The sequence below is a fragment of the Sapajus apella genome, unplaced genomic scaffold, assembly GCF_009761245.1.
Source record: "Sapajus apella isolate SASKATOON/1434 unplaced genomic scaffold, GSC_monkey_1.0 scaffold1310, whole genome shotgun sequence".
Lineage (NCBI taxonomy): Eukaryota > Metazoa > Chordata > Mammalia > Primates > Cebidae > Sapajus > Sapajus apella.
The window spans coordinates 1-15,850 of NW_022438236.1; the positions used below are offsets into that span (position 1 = coordinate 1).

Below are 15,850 nucleotides of genomic sequence, written 5' to 3' on the forward strand. Positions count from 1 at the left end.
CAGACAATGTTGCAGCAGGATCATTACAGTCAGGGCCAGTGTGGCTCAAACAAGAAAGGCTGAATACAGTATAACAGGGGTATGTCTCCTCTCCTAATAGGGATTCTCATGAGGATGGAATTTCTGGATAATGGGCAGAGATAGAAAGTAGATGACTAAACTCCCTCAGAGCTTGTGGTCCTGCCTTGCCTTTCTTCAGTTTTTTGTTTGTTTTCTTTTTGAGATGGAGTCTCGGAGTTTCGCCCTGTCACCCAGGCTGGAGTGCCGCGGTGCGATCTCGGCTCACTGCAACCTCTGACAGCCGGGTTCAAGCTATTCGCATGCCTCAGCCTCCTGAGGATTACAGCCGCCCGCCGTCACGCCTGGCTAATTTTTTTGTATTTTTAGTAGAGACGGGGTTTCGCCATGTTGGCCAGGCTAGTCTCGAACTGCTTACCTCAGGTGATCCGTCTGCCTCGGCCTCCCAAAGTGCTGGAATTACAGATGTGAACCACCACGCCCGGCCTCTTCTGGTTTTTTGTTTTTGTTTTTCGATATGGAACGCTTCACTAATTTGCCTGTCATCCTTGCCCAGGGGCCATGCTAATCTTCTCTGTATCGTTCCAATTTTAGTACATGTGCTGCCGAAGCAAGCACCTCTTCTGGTTTTTAATAAGACATTAAAACAAGACATTACAGAAGGGGACACGCTGAGAGGTAAAATGCTCATCCTCCCAAGTAACTGCAGCTTTCGATGAGTGCGATTCCAGACATTCCCTCTGCACCTGACCTAAAGGTAAACAGACATATGTGCATCCGTGTGTTTGTTTAAGTTTTGGCCAAACGAATTTGTGCTCTAGAGCTGCGGCGGCGGCCACGGGAACCCCGGTGCAGCCGAGCTTAGGCCGCCACACCCTTCCAGTAATGGCTCCCAGGCGCAGGAACTCGGCTCGCCTCGTCCGTGGCGCGCATGCGCAGGTCCAGGTCCGCGCTCCGCGCCGGCTATGTTGCCACCTGGCGGATGGAAGCGCAATGGCCGCGGTAGAAGTCAAGGCCGGACGGCTCTCCAAGCGGATACCCAAATGAGACGCTGCCCATGTTCCTGAGGTAACGCGGCACAGTATTTGCATATGAGCTACGCACGGCCTCCCAGATGCATGATTGATTGATTGATTGAGACGGAGTCTCACTCTGTCTCCTAGGCTAGAGTGCAGTGATAACGATCTTGACTCACTGCAACTTCCGCCTCCCGGGTTAAAGCGTTTCTCCTGCTTCAGCGTTCTGAGTAGCTGGGACTTACAGGCGCGCCCCACAACAGGCTAATTTTTTATTTTTATTTTTGAGACCGGGTCTCTCTGTTACCCAGGCAGGAGTGCAATGGAATGATCTCAGCTCACTGCAACCTCCGCCTCCCGGGTTCAAGCAATTCTCAGCCTCAGCCTCCCCAGTACCTGGGATTACAGGCTCCCGCCACCACACCTGGCTAATTTTGTATTTTTAGCAGAGACGGGGTTTCACCATGTTGGCCGGTCTGATCTCGAACGCCTGGCTAGGGTTAATTTTGTCATTAGTCAGCTGGGCCCGGTGGCTGATGGCTGTAATCCCAACACTTTGGGAGGCCGAGGCGGGTGGGTCACCTGAGGTCAGGAGTCCGAGACCAGCCTGGCTAACATGGTGAAACCTCCATCTCTACTAAAAATACAAAAATTAGTTTGGCATGGTGGCACACAGCTGTAATCCCAGCTACTCGGGAAGCTGAGGCAGAGAATTGCTTGAACCTGGGAGGCGGAGTTTGCAGTGAGCTGAGATCATGCTACTGAACTCCAGCCTGGGCAACAAGAGTGAGACTAGGTCTCAAAAAAAAAAAAGGTCTGTACATATTCAGTACACATGCAGCCATCCATTTATTCCCCAAGTATTTTTGATCCACATTGGTTGAGTACATGGATGTGGAGCCCGCAGATGCAGAGGGTCAACTGTACCTACTGAGTCCATGTCCTTTTACATGTTTTCTCATTTTGACCATGTGGCATTATTATAGGAACATGAAAGCTAAGGCTCAAAAATGCCTCATAAATGCCCAAGGTCACTTGTATGTATGATGATGCTAAGATGTAAATTTGCTAAATCGGCCTCGTGAGCTTCCAAAGGCCTAACCAATTCCATTTGAACGTGGTACTTCTCTCCTGGGTGGGGGGACTCAGCAGGCAAAGAAGGCATCATTCATTTAGAGAAATATGTATCTCATTCTGCTGCTGTTTATCACGGACCTCAGGTGATTTGTCTAACATTCACATACCTGCCTGGCTCTGGTAGGTGTTTGACCCCTGAACTCTCATTCTCTCCATTTTGGAAGCAGGAGGCGAAGGAGCCTAGAGTTGGGCATGGTTACTGAGGAGTAACTATGTACTTTGCACAGCAAATCCAGCCTGGAGCTCACTCCAGGGCTGCTCTTCACTAGCTTCCGAATCCAGGGTTGGATACCAAGGGCTCAGTGAGGCTACTCCTTACCCTCTTGCTCCAAGTGACTGGCTGACTAGTGTGATTCCAATCTACCTTGGTAGATTAAATCCCTATAGATCCAGTTTCCAAACTTGCTTCATTTAAGGGGAGTGGTCCAATTTCTCAACAATTTCTAAGCATCTAATGGGAGAATTGTCTTCCCCTCTTTCCCAGACAAGTAAGGAAATCCAAAAAAAATACAGTATCTCCTTTCAAAGAGAAACAAAAGCAAAAAGAGGTTAAAAACACACACACACACACACACACACAAACCTATAAAGCTTAGAGCAAAGAATCCAGAGCTGAAAATCTTAAGAGTAATTTGGACTCTCCTAGTCTTCATTAGGTGCGGCTCATTCATCCTCAAGTACACAGGACCTGCAAACCCTTACTCTCACATCTTCAGAGACCAATAATTCCAGATGCTCGCCTTCCTCCAGGCTAATCCTTCAAAAATAGTGGCAGCAGAATGAGCAGGAAAGGGGCAGGGAGGACAGCAGGGACATAGAGGAAGAAAAGGGAAAAGATACTCCTGTCCTCTTTCCCTTCTTTAAATACTAGAACCTCTCATCTTCTTGAACTTCCTATAGTTCCCCTGAAACACAAGGGGAATAACTCTTCATTTTACTTATTCTGGAACTCAAATTCTCAGGGCAACAGAAAATGGGTATATTTTTGCATAATTTAACGTCGCATTAAGAGGAATGCAGTGAGAGGGAGTTGTTTACTCATGAAGCAAATGGTCCCAGAACTAAAAGTGTTAACTTCTTATTGCTTTGGAAATCTGATTTTTACACCTTGACACACTTAAAGAAAAACAGGTGAGGACTGAGGATAAGGATAATATAATCCTGCTAGGGCTTCTTACTCCTGAAATATCTTCACCTGCCCTGACCTGTCACACTCTCACTCTCCCCACTGACACTTGTTTTGTTTCCATTGTAGTGAAGTGTTCCCAATGAAAGAGAAAATTAAGCTAACAGTGATGGCCAGTGAGTTTTTGGAGTAAGGTAGACACACTTTTCTCCACACGAAAGAACAGTATCTAGTACAAACTTAGGGCTCTTTATTCAGGCAGTAAAGTAAGGAACAGCAAAGTGGGAGGGCTACACCATCACCATGGCAACAGAAAGCCTCAAAAACATAAAGTCCCTCGACTTCTGTCGGGTAGACTCTTTCTAGCTCAGGAGAAACACATTTTAACTGGCTGAGAACAAGGCCAGGCAGCCTGGCCACACTGTGGAAGGACGGCTGGGTGTGCGGCCTCTGGTCAGTCCTGGAAGTGCTTGGTGAGGGCTTCCAGCAGCTCCTGCTTCTTCAGCCCACTCTTCAGCCCATATGCCCGGCAAGCCTCTTTCAGCATGGGCACAGTGAACTTGCCCAGTGTGCCCTTGCTGATGTGGGTCTTCAGCTCTTCTTCTGAATACTCCACCTTGGGCCTTTTGCTTCCGGAACCTTCATTATCTGGGGGAAAGGTCAGAGGGAGTGACTGGAAATGCTACAAGTGGCATCCAAGCTACATGGAATGGGACCATCATATAATCTGGGCTGCAATTAACCATTTTCCATAAAGCCGTGATGCCAGCCTAGAACATGTATCACACCTAGGAGGGAGTTATGAGTACTGTGAATGCCATCAGTTTACAGGGTACATGAGGTATTCTGATACAGGCATGCAATGTAAAATAATCACATCAGCGTAAAAGTGAGGTATCTGTCCCCTCAAGCATTTTTATCTTTTGTGCTACAAACATTCCAAATTATATTCCTTTAGTTATTTTAAAATGTACAATTAAATTATTATTGACTATAGTCTGTTATCAAACAGATCTTATTCAATATTTTTGTACCCATTAACCATGTCCACCTCCCCTCAATGCTCCACTATGCTTCTCAGCCTCTGGTAACCATCCTTCTATGCTCTATCTCCATGAGTTCAATTGTTCCCATTTTTAGATTCCACAAGTAAGTGAGAACATGCAAATGTCTGTCTTTCTGAGCCTGGTTTACTTAACGTATTATTGCAAACGACAGGATCTCATTCTTTTTTACGGCTGAATACTCTGTTATGTATGTGTACCCCATTTTCTTTATCTAGTCATCTGCTGATGGACACAGGTTGCTTCCAAATCTTGGCTATTGTGAATGGTACTGCAATAAACATGGGAGTGCACAAATATCTTCGATGCATTGATTTCCTTTCTTCTGGGTGTATACCCAGCAGCGGGGTTGCTGGATCATATATATGGTAGCTCTACTTTCACTTTTTGAGGAAACTCCAAACTATTCCCCTCAATAGTGGCTGTACTAATTTACATTCCCACCAACAGTGCATGAGGGTTCCCTTTTCTCCACATCCTCACCAGCATTTGTTATTGCCTGTCTTTTGGATAAAAGCCATTCTCACTGGAGTGTGAATAGGTATTTCTGAAAGAATACTGCCCACTGTGATAATACCATCATAAAAGCAACTGTTAAAAATAGACCACATATCCACATTCAGCTCCTCACCGTGTTTTCTCTTGGTAACTTTCCCTTCAGGATTGTAATCTGGTGGGTAAACCAGCTCCTTAAATTCATCCACCAGGGAACCCAGTCTTTTATTCATTGCTTCAACCTTGGGCACTAGAAAATCAAAACACAGACGAGCGGCCTAGTGAGTCACGAGCCCCAGCTTGCCATCTAGTTCCAACTTTTTGAGAACCAGAAGAGAAAGCACCTAACTGCTGGGGTAGGAGGGGTCCAGGGAAAGGTCTTTATAGCATTTATCAAGTACCTTCCAACACACACATTTATTGTAATCACACACACTACCGCCAGGCACTGTTGTAAATGCTTCAAATTTACTCTCTTTACTCCTTCTAACAACCTATAGGATAGGTACATTTGTCCCCAGTTTTTTTTTTTTTTTTTTTTTTTTTTTTTTTTTTTTTCTCTGTTTTTTTGTTTGCTAGAGTGCGGTGGTGTGATCTCAGCTCACTGCAACCCCCCGACTCCTTGGTTCAAACGATTCTCCTGCCTCAGCCTCCTGATTTGTCCCCAGTTTTACAGGTGAGGAAAGGAGAGAGGTTACATGACTTGCCTGAAGGGGAGTGGTACAGTGGAAATACTAAGCTAGATTCTGGGAATTCAAACAAGAGCTCATGCCTGCGGTCAGCTTAAAGCCTAGTGAGAGTGAAGAGGCAGATAAAAACGATGCAGTAGAGTTGGGCAACAACATGCAAGAAGCAACTGTACAGGCACACTGGAACACAGGAGGGGTCATGAAAGATAAGCAGGAGAAAACAGCAGGTGACATATAGCTGGAAGGTAGAGTGTTAAGGAGGACAGGGCCAGCAGGGAGGTGAGACAGGTGGGCATGGCGAGGTCGTGGAAGCTTGGATGCCAGCCAAGGAATTAGGCCTTATCCAAAGAACCATGATAGCTGCATGGAGTGTGAACTCCATGGGTAAGAGAGATGGGTGAAGTGGGGCACAGGTGGGAGGACCTATAAATATGAGAAGTGACAGAACTAGCAGGACTTACTGATAGAATAGCATTTATTATTTACTGAAATTATAGGGCTAGATACCAGAAAGAAAGAATAATAGGAGCGCGGATGGGGAGATGACTGGCTGAAACAGGAAGAGCAAATATGACAGGAAAAGGCAACTTTGGAGGAAAGATATTTTTGTTTCCTTTTTTTGTTAGCTTACAACTGTATTGTTAGTCAAGCTTTTGACATGAGCTGTGTCACATCAAAAGCAAGGGTGATGAGATGGGCAGCTAACATGCCCATATGTGCCAATCACAGAGGGGAGCTCTTGCTGGTGTACCTAGAAGATGGCAGAATGCTGGAGCCAAACTGTGCTCCTGCTACGTAAGAAGCCCCTGTTCCACAACACAGGAACCTCAGCAAGAGCACTGGCTCCCATCTTGGGAATCAACTGCTGAGTTTTTTTTCTTTTTGAGATGGAGTCTCGCTCTGTTGCTCAGGCTGGAGTGCAGTGGCATGATCTCAGCTCACTGCAACCTCTGCCTCCCAGGATCAAGGGATTCTCCTGCCTCAGGCTCCAAGTAGCTGGGATTACAGGCACACGCCACCACACCCAGCTAATTTTTGTATTTTTAGTAGAGACAGGGTTTCACCATGTTGGTCAGGCTGGTCTCAAACTCCTGACCTCGTGATCTGCCCGCCTCAGCCTCCCAAAGTGTGGGATTACAGACATGAGCCACCACATCCGGCCCTCACCTGGAGAGTTTTGAAAGTACTAAGAAGCTGGACGCGGTGGCTCATGCCTGTAATCCCAGCACTTTGGAAAGCCATTGTGGGTGGATCACTTCAGGTCAGGAGCTTGAGACTAGCCTGGCCAACATGGTGAAGCCCCATCTCTATTAAAAATACAAAAATTAGCTGGGTGCAGTGACAGGCGCTTGTAATCCCAGCTACTCGGGAGGCTGAGGCAGAAGAACTGCTTGAACCTGGAGGGCGGAGGTTACAGTGAGCTGAGATATACCACGACACTCCAGCCTGGGCAAAAGAGGGAACCCCCCTCCAAAAAAAAAAAAAAAAAAAAAAAAAAATTAAGGCAGCCAAACCAACTGTTTTGAAAATAAAGGTAGGAAGAGAAAACAGGACTTTCCATGAAATTATAGGGCTAGATGCCAGAATATAAGAAGTTGAGACCCTAGTTCAACTGGAATAGCTGAACTAAGGAATGGAATAGCTGTGGACTAAGGAGAATGGCTGTGTTCTGAGCACTTACTGAGTGCCAGGGCCTATATTTTGTTAACACCTTGTAAGAACAGTATTATCCATATTTTACCAAAAAGGAAACCAAATCTCAGAGGGATTAAGTAATATTCCCAAAGCCACTCAATTTAGTAAGTAGCAGAGCTGAGATTCAAATAGACATCAGTCACCTCCAAAGCCTGTGTCCTAAACTACCTTGCTAGGCACAAGGCCACTGACTCCAAATTTGCCTAAGGCCTGAAAGGAGGAGATGGGCTGTTTAACTCAAAGCATGGACACAGCTAAGCAGGCGCCACAGTAACAAGGGTCCAATAACTCTTCCGCTTTTAATATTGAGTCCATTTTATCTGATATAAAAGAGATCATTCTGAGACCAGCCAGGCCATCATGGCAAAACCCCGTCTCTACTAAAAATACAAAACTTAGCTGGGTGTGGACTAGCTACTCAGGAAACGGAGGCTCAAGAATAGCTTGAACCCAGGAGGCAGATGTAGTGAGCTGAGATTACGCCACTGCACTCTGGCCTGGGGAACACAGTGAGACCCTGTCTCAAAAAAATCTTCAATAAATCCAATCTGTTCCTCAGTGGACATATATCACTAAACTTCCTGTGTCCTCTTGGGAAATACGTAAGAGAGTCAATCAAGAAGGGGACTAGCATTAAGGTCACAGAAGCTCACCCTGGGAGGCCAGGCAATGCTCCTTGATGCTGGGTAACAAGGCTGCTTTTCTCAGTGCACAGCAGCAGAATGTGATGGAAAGGCCCTAAGGACAGTTGCTCAGAGCTACGCCTCAGCTCTGGGTAGGAGTCAATGATTTTTTTTTTTTTTTTTAAAGAGTCTCATTCTGTTGCCAAGGCTAGAGTGCAGTGGTGTGATCTCGGATCACTGCAACCTCTGCCTCCTGGGTGCAAACAATTCTCATGCCTCAGTCTTCCAAGCAGCTGGGACTACAAGCACGCACCACCATGCCCCACTAACTGCTTTTGTATTTTTAGTAGAGACAGAATTTCCCCACTTTGGCCAGGCTGGTCTTAAACTCCTGACCTCAGGTGATCCTCCTGCCTTGGCCTCCCAAAGTGCTGGGATTACAGGTGTGAGCCACTGCACCCAGCCAGGAGTCACAGGATTCTAAACCCAAATCCACCACTCACTTCCACTTATATTTTTGTTTTTTGTTTTTTTGAGAGTCTTGCTCTGTCGACAGGCTGTAGTGCAGTAGCAGGATCTCGGCTCACTGCAACCTCTGCTTCCTGGGTTCAACCAATCCTCCTGCATCAGCCTCCCGAGTAGCTGGGACCACAGGCGCACGCCACCATTGTCAGCTAATTTTTGTATTTTTAGTAGAGACGGGGTTTCACTATGTTAGCCAGGCTGGTCTTGAACTTCTAACCTCATGATCCACCCGCCTCGGCCTCCCAAAGTGTTGGGATTACAGGCTTGAACCACTGCATCCAGCCTCTTATATTATTTTTAATTTTCACCAGCATGTAGTCACAGGGTAGCCTAGTTCAGAGTCAGGTTTCAGGAGCCTGGCACTCTCCTCCTCTCACTATGAAACCAGCCAAATCTGTTCCCTGGCTGTTTAAGCTGGTCTAGAAAAGCTCCCAAACAGAGGGGGTCTGGGCAATGAGGTTAAGTGTTTAGAGGGTACTAGGAAATGCACCCACATTACTGGTTCAGAATGGAACCAGTAAGAAAGCCTCCCATTAAAAGAACTACTCGACTCAAACTCCTTACATGTCAGGTCCACTGCTTGTTCAGGCTCCATCAAATCCAAGGCCAAGGCCTCCAGGTTCCTGAAGTGCTGCTGCAGCACGGGGTTCTCAAAGCTGTCACTTCTGTTAAAACAATAATGTTACTCAATTGAAACATGACAATTTAAACGTTGAAAAAATAAGAATAAATAAAACCGCCTGTGATATCAGAGGTCCACGGTGAGCTGAGAAAAACACCCCAAGTGAAACAGTTGAGTCAGGTGTAGTGGCTCATGCCTATAATCCCAGCACTTTGGTAGGCCAAGGTAGGCAGAATGCTTGAGTCCAGCAATTTGAGACCAGCCTGGGCAGCATGTTGAAACCCTGTCTCTACAAAAAATTTAAAAATCAGCCAAGCATGGTGATGCATGCCTGTGGTCCCAGCTACTCAGGAGGCTTAGGCAGGAAGACTGCTTGAGTCCAGGAGATCGAGGCTGCAGTGAGCCATGATCATGCCACTGTACTCCAGCCTGGATGGCAGAGCAAGACTTCATCTCAAGTCAACTTAAAAAGTAAACCTGGCTGGGCATGCTGGCTCATGCTGGCTCATGCCCATAACCCAGCACTTTGAGAAGCTGAGGCAGGTGAATGGCTTGAGCTCAGGAGTTTGAGACCAGCCTGGCCAACATGGTGAAACCCCGTCTCTACAAAAAATACAAAAATTAGCTGGGTATGGTGATGCAAGGTTATGGTCCCAGCTACTCCAGAGGCTGAGGTGGGAGAATCACCTGAACCCAGAGAGGCCAAGGCTGCAAGCGAGCTACAATGACACCACTGCACTCCAACCTGGGTGACAGAGACCTTATCTCAAAGTAATATAATTAAAATAAAAAAATTTTTTAAATGGCATGTGAAAAAAAATTATGTTTAGTGTTCCATTATGCAGGCTCTCAGAACAGGTCTATTATACATATGAGAAAGAATGACTTGAATTACTTAATCATTCTTTTAAGCCTGTAACAATTTACACTAGATTTATTTACTCTTGCTCATTGTAGAACAACAAATACAATCAAGGAGAAGCTGGACTAAGAATTTTCCCGCTTTTTTTTTTTTTTTTAACATGTTTGACCAACTAATCTGGCCAAGTACAGTACAACACATCAAGCACACAATCCGAGTCTCAAATACAGTAAGAGCTTCCACTCTGTATATGGCTTTCAAACACTGTTAATATCTGTCAGTTTGCTGAAAAGAATAGTGCCATTCTCTTGGTCTATGCCCAAGATGAATATCTAATAAGATTCTCAACTCAGAAGGCAGTTCCAGAAGAAAGTCTGAGATTCACTCACCTGTATGTGAAGCGGAGCTTCTCAACAATAGCCTTCATCTTGTCCACCTGCTCTGGAGTTGCCATGATTTTTTCAGTAAAGGGCATCTTCCTTTTATCATCAGCAAATGGTAAAAAGACCAGCTGAAAGCCTGTAGAAAGGAGATAACTTTTCTGTGATTTGACTTCAAGTGTTGCAGTCACTTGTTTCTCAGCTCCAAATTCACCCTTCTATGTCTTGTGGTGCTGGGGCTGGGGCCCTATAGACACCATTTCTCCTTCACCAGCTGTTTCTTGTTATGATCTGCCTAACAGACTCCCTCTGGAGTTTCCAGAGGACTGCAAGGGAGGACGGGTGCCCCTTCCTGTATACAGTAGACCCCTTATATACCTGGGGGATATGTCTCAAGAACCCTGGAGGATACCTGAAACCTCAGATAGCACCAAGCCTGACTGCCGTCAACTGAAACACATTTCTGTCCATGTCTTAACACTCATAAATTTAATATTTAATGTCTTTTTCATCTTTTTTTTGAGACAGAGTTTCACTCATCACCTAGGCTGGAGTACAGTCGAGCACGCTTGGCTTGCTGCAACCTCCTAGGTTCAAGCAATTCTCCTGAGTAGCTGGGATTACAGGTGCGCATCACCATGCCCAGCTAATTTTGGTACTTTTAGTATAGACAGGTTTCACCATGTTGGCCAGGCTGTTCTCAAAGTCCTGACCTCAGGTGATCTGCCCAAAGTGCTAGGATTACAGGCATGAGCCACCACACCCAGCCTTCACCTTTTGTTTGTTTTTTGAGACAGTCTCGCTCTGTGGCCCAGGCGTGATCTCAGCTCACTGCAACCTCCGCCTCCCAAGTTCAAGGGATTCTCCTGCCTCAGCCTCCTGAGTAGCTGGGACTATAGGCACGTGCCACCACACCTGGCTAATTTTTGTATTTTTAGTAGAGACGGGGTTTCATTGTGTTAGCCAGGATAGTCTCCATCTCCTGACCTTGTGATCTGCCTGCCTCAGCCTCCCAAAGTGCTGGGATTACAGGCGTGAGCCACCTCGCCATTTTTTTTGAGATGGGGTCTTGCTCTGTCACCCAGGCTGAAAGGCAGTGGTGTGATCACAGCTTACTGTAGCCTCTATCTCCCAGGCTCAAGTAGCCTCTCAAGTAACTGGGATTACAGGTGCATGCCACCACATCTGGCTAATTTTTCATATTTTTTGAAGAGATAGAGTTTTACCATGTTGCTCAGGCTGGTCTCAAACTCCTGGGCTCAAGTGATCCATCTGCCTCGGCCTCCCAAAGTACTAGGATTATAGGTGTGAGCTACCATGCTTGGCCTCCTTTTCTATCTTAACTAAGCCGTTCTCATGTACTGTGGCAGTGACTTTTACAGTTTGAGGGGCAACAGCAAAACTAGCTTGGGCCGGGTATAGTGGCTCAAGTCAGTAAGCGCAGCACTTTGGGAGGTTGAAGCAGGAGGATCACTTGAGCTCAGGAGTTTGAGACCAGCCTGGGTAACATAGTGAGACCTCATCTCAATTTATGTATAAAAAGAAAAAAATAAAACTAAGACGAATTTCTTTCTCCTTCTTCACAGTTTTGTAGAGTCCTTCTTACCACAGATCTTAGCCACCTCGGCATATGGTATTTTTTCTTCCTTAAAGTCAAGAACTCTCACCTTTTCACTTAAAGGAAGCACTTTATGACTTTCTTGTTAGTGTATCCAAATTGCCAGCACCACTACACTTGTGCTTTGGGGCCTTTATTAAATAAGGTTGACTTGAACACAAGCACTGCAATACTGGTGACCTTGACAGTCAATCTGATAACAAAGACGGCTACTAAGTGACTAACGGGTGGGTGGCATTTACAGTGTGGAGATGCTGAACAAACAGATGATTCCTGTCCCAGGTGGGATGGTGCTTTTAAGTTATTTCACTTTCCATTAAAAATTTTTGGACCATGGTTGACTATGGGTAACTGAAACTGTAGAAAGCAAAGCTGTGTTTGGGGCCCTCATGTATTTACTGTTCCTGTCTGTACTGCCCCAGCAAAGACCCTTTACATAGCAGCAGTTGTTTCTGGTTCCCAGTTTTTGTGAAACATCCAGAGACAGCCAGACAGTGCCTCCTCCCTGGAGGGCCAAGTCCCAGCTCCACCGGGCCCTCCTCTGAGCTTCACCCTCATCCCTTTTTTCTTTACCCTCTACCACATGATAAATAAAAGCAAACAGGTAAGGGTTATCAGGCTGATCTTAGTTCAGTTACTGACTGGTTCTGGAAGGACTAAAAAATCTAGGCCCAGTAACTAACTGCTGTTACCAGGTGAAAGGCTCTGCTGGCAATGCTGACCACATTGAACAAACAGAAAGGAGCAAGTCCCTCACCTCTCCTCTTCCCTTTGGTGTCCCTTTTAGCACCCACTATAGACACAGCCTGAGGGCCATCAGTGAAAGAAGAAATGAGGCTTGGATCATCTCAGCCTCAGTGGTGCAGAGCATAAACGGGTGAATTTGAAGCCGAGACAACAGCTTATTAACTAAGCACTCCTGAGCATGCTGAGGATCAAAGTTAAAACTACAGTAATTCATCTCAAATGTAGAACTACCCTGAGGGAAAGGTGCTCCAAAACGCTCATATTTGTAGCTAAGATATATTAAATAGAAAGGTTAAACTACTTGCCCACGTTGACCAGCTAACAAGTAGCAGATATGGGCCCAAAACAAAAGCAAGCAAGCTTCTAGTCAATAAGCATAAGATAAAGTTAAATCTGACTTTAAACCTTAAAAATAGACATTTTTAAGCCCCATTCCCAGAGACTATGATTCAGTAGGTCTGCATTAGGAGCCCATGGATGATTCCAAAGTATAGGCAAGGCTCAGAAGCCCTGGAAATATCTCTGCCACATACCTGGAGGAGTGACCTGAATTTTCTGGTCATCCAACTCCTCATCCTGTGGAACCAAAGCCACAAAATAAGGGGGGATGTTCCTCCGGGGTGTGTATCTGCACAATGCTGCGACCTCCTTCTCCAGACACTTGATGAGCAGAGCACTGAACAGGGTTGAGCTCCCTAGAAAACAAATAGCACAGTGACCAGCCTCCTAAAGGTTTCTTCCTTTCTTCCCTTTTAGCCCTACAGTTTCTCTTCCACTTTCCTTAAAGGGCTTACTTTAATTTTATTATTTACTTATTTGAGACAGAGTCTCGCTCTGTCACCCAGGCTGGAGTGCGTGCTGCAATCATAAAACTGCAGTCTTGACCGCCCAGGCTCAAGCAATCTTCCCACCTCTGCTTCCCGAGTAGCTGGGACCACAGTGAATGCACCACCACACCCAGCTAGTTTTTTAAGATTTTTTTGTAGAGACAAGGTCTCTAAATTGCCCACCCTGGTTTTCAACTCCTGGGCTCAACTGATCCTCCAGCCTCAGCCTCCCAAAATGTTGGGATTGTAGGCATGAGCCAACATGCCAAGCCTTTAAAGGGCTTATAATATCTCGAGAGGTACAAGTTGAGGGACCCAGAGCTGAGGGGAAAATGGGGGCAGGAGAGACATAGAAAGGAAAATTTTAAAAAGGAGTAAGAGGTTTAGAATCTCCAAACACTCAACTTAAGAAAGTGAATTACTGGCCAGGTGAGGTGGCTCACGCTTATAGATCATGCGGTGGCACAATCTCGGCTCACTGCAACCTCTGCCTCCTGGGTTCAAGCAATTATCTGTCTCAATCTCCTGAGTACCTGGGATTACAGGCACCCGACACCATGCCTGGCTAATTTTTTTGTATTTTTAGTAGAGATGGAGTTTCACCATCTTGGCCGGGCTGGTCTTTAACTCCTGACCTTGTGATCCACCCACCTTGGCCTCCCAAAGTGCTGGGATTACAAGCAGGAGCCACCACGCCCAGCTGAAACACTTTTTTTTTTTTCCCCCTTTTTGAGACGGAGTCTCACTCTATTGCCCAGGCTGGAGTGCAGTGGCATGATCTCAGCTCACTGCAACCTCTGTCTCCCAGGTTCCAGCAATTCTTGTACCTCAGCCTCCCAGGTAGTTGGGATTACAGGCGTAAGCCACCGGGCCTGGCTACATTTTGTATTTTTAGTGGAGACAAGGGTTTCATCATGTTGACCAGCCTGGTCCTGAACTCCTAGATCCACCCGCCTTGGCCTCCCAAAGTGCTAGGATTACAGGCGTGGGACACTATACCCAGCAGAGCTTTAAACACTTTCAACATACTCCATTAACATCTCCCGTAGTGTCCAAGCAGTGCCCATTTACAAAATGCTGCTCCATAAACTGCGTTGTATGTTAGAGTCACTCATCTGTGATCCACGCCACTTACCAATCACCAGAGACTCCTCTGGGTACACGAACAGGGAGGGTCTCAGGTAATGGTGCTTCTTCAACATTACCAAGGGCTTGAAGCCCATGAGCATCAAACCTGGATCATCAAATCGTTTTAGCTCTTCTGTTTCCTCTTTCTCCAGTATAATCTGACGACTCCCATAGATCTGAAGAACAAGAAGGATCACATGGGAAGACTACATGAAGATGCAAAATGACTTTTTCTTGTTTTTTGTTTGAGACAGGGCCTCACTCTATTGCCCAGGCTGGAGTGCAATGGCTTGATGTCAGCTTACTGCAACCTTCGCCTCCTGGGTTCAATCAATTGTCCTGCCTCAGCCTTCTAAGTAGCTGGGGTTACAGGCACCCGCCACCATGCCCAGATAATTTTTATATTTTTAGTACAGACAGGGTTTTACTATGTTGGTGAGGCCAAACTCCTGACCTCAGGTGATCCACCCACCATGGCCTCCCAAAGTGTTAGAATTAAAGGCGTGAGCCACCGCCCCTGGCCAGTTTTTTTTTTTTTTAAAGACAAAGTTTTGCTCTTGTTGCCCAGGCTGGAGTGCAGTGGTGTGATCTCGGCTCACCGCAACCTTTGCCTCCCGGGTTCAAGCAATTTTCCTGCCTTAGCCTCCTGACTAGCTGGAATTACAGCCATGCACCACCACGTACAGCTAATTTTATACTTTTAGCAGAGATGGGGTTTTTCCATGTTGGTCAGGCTGATCTCAAACTCCTGACCTCAGATGATCCTCCCGCTTCAACCTCACAAAGTGCTGGAATTATAAGCATGAGCCACTGTGCTTGGCTGACCCGTCTCTTAAAAAATAATAAAAAATAAATTTGCTGGGTGTGGTGTCATCCCAGCTACTTGGTGGGCTGAGACAGGTGGATCACTTGAGTCCAGGAGCACAAGGCTGTACTGAGTCGTGTTCGCCCCACGGCACTCCAGCCTGGGAGACACAACGAAACCCTGTCTAAAAAACAACAACAAAAGGCATCTCTACCTACCTGCGACCTCTTGGTATCGCTAGGCAGAAGCAAACCGCCTGTACTTGTATTAAATGTCCGGGTCTTGGTTTTCACTGGTTCATTTGTTTCCCGATAGAGCTTTATTGGAGGAGGCTTGAGAGCCTTCTGGACCAGATTATAAATGCCAACAGAGATCACTATATCTTTGTTGAGCTTCAGCTTTAACCTGAGGGAGTGAAAAATGAAAGAGCATGAAGTGAAAGACTGTACTTTTCTTTTTTTTTTTTTTTTTTT

General features: G+C 46.0%; 1 protein-coding gene and 1 non-coding gene across 2 annotated transcripts; both read right to left on the reverse strand.

Annotated features, from left to right (window-relative positions):
- Window positions 1–529: 529 nt before the first annotated feature.
- On the reverse strand, window positions 530–636 carry LOC116546747. The gene has a single exon (XR_004266824.1). It is a non-coding gene; the product is annotated as a U6 spliceosomal RNA (small nuclear RNA).
- A 2,889-nt stretch (window positions 637–3,525) lies between these two features.
- Window positions 3,526–15,830, reverse strand: LOC116546746 (X-ray repair cross-complementing protein 6-like; the record flags this gene model as incomplete). The annotated part of the gene is made up of 7 exons (XM_032272921.1): window positions 3,526–3,945; window positions 4,993–5,106; window positions 8,953–9,053; window positions 10,262–10,391; window positions 13,151–13,312; window positions 14,580–14,748; window positions 15,596–15,830. Coding segments are annotated over 7 exons (1,105 nt in total), but the record flags the coding sequence as incomplete, so codon positions are not given.
- Between the last annotated feature and the right edge of the window lie 20 nt (window positions 15,831–15,850).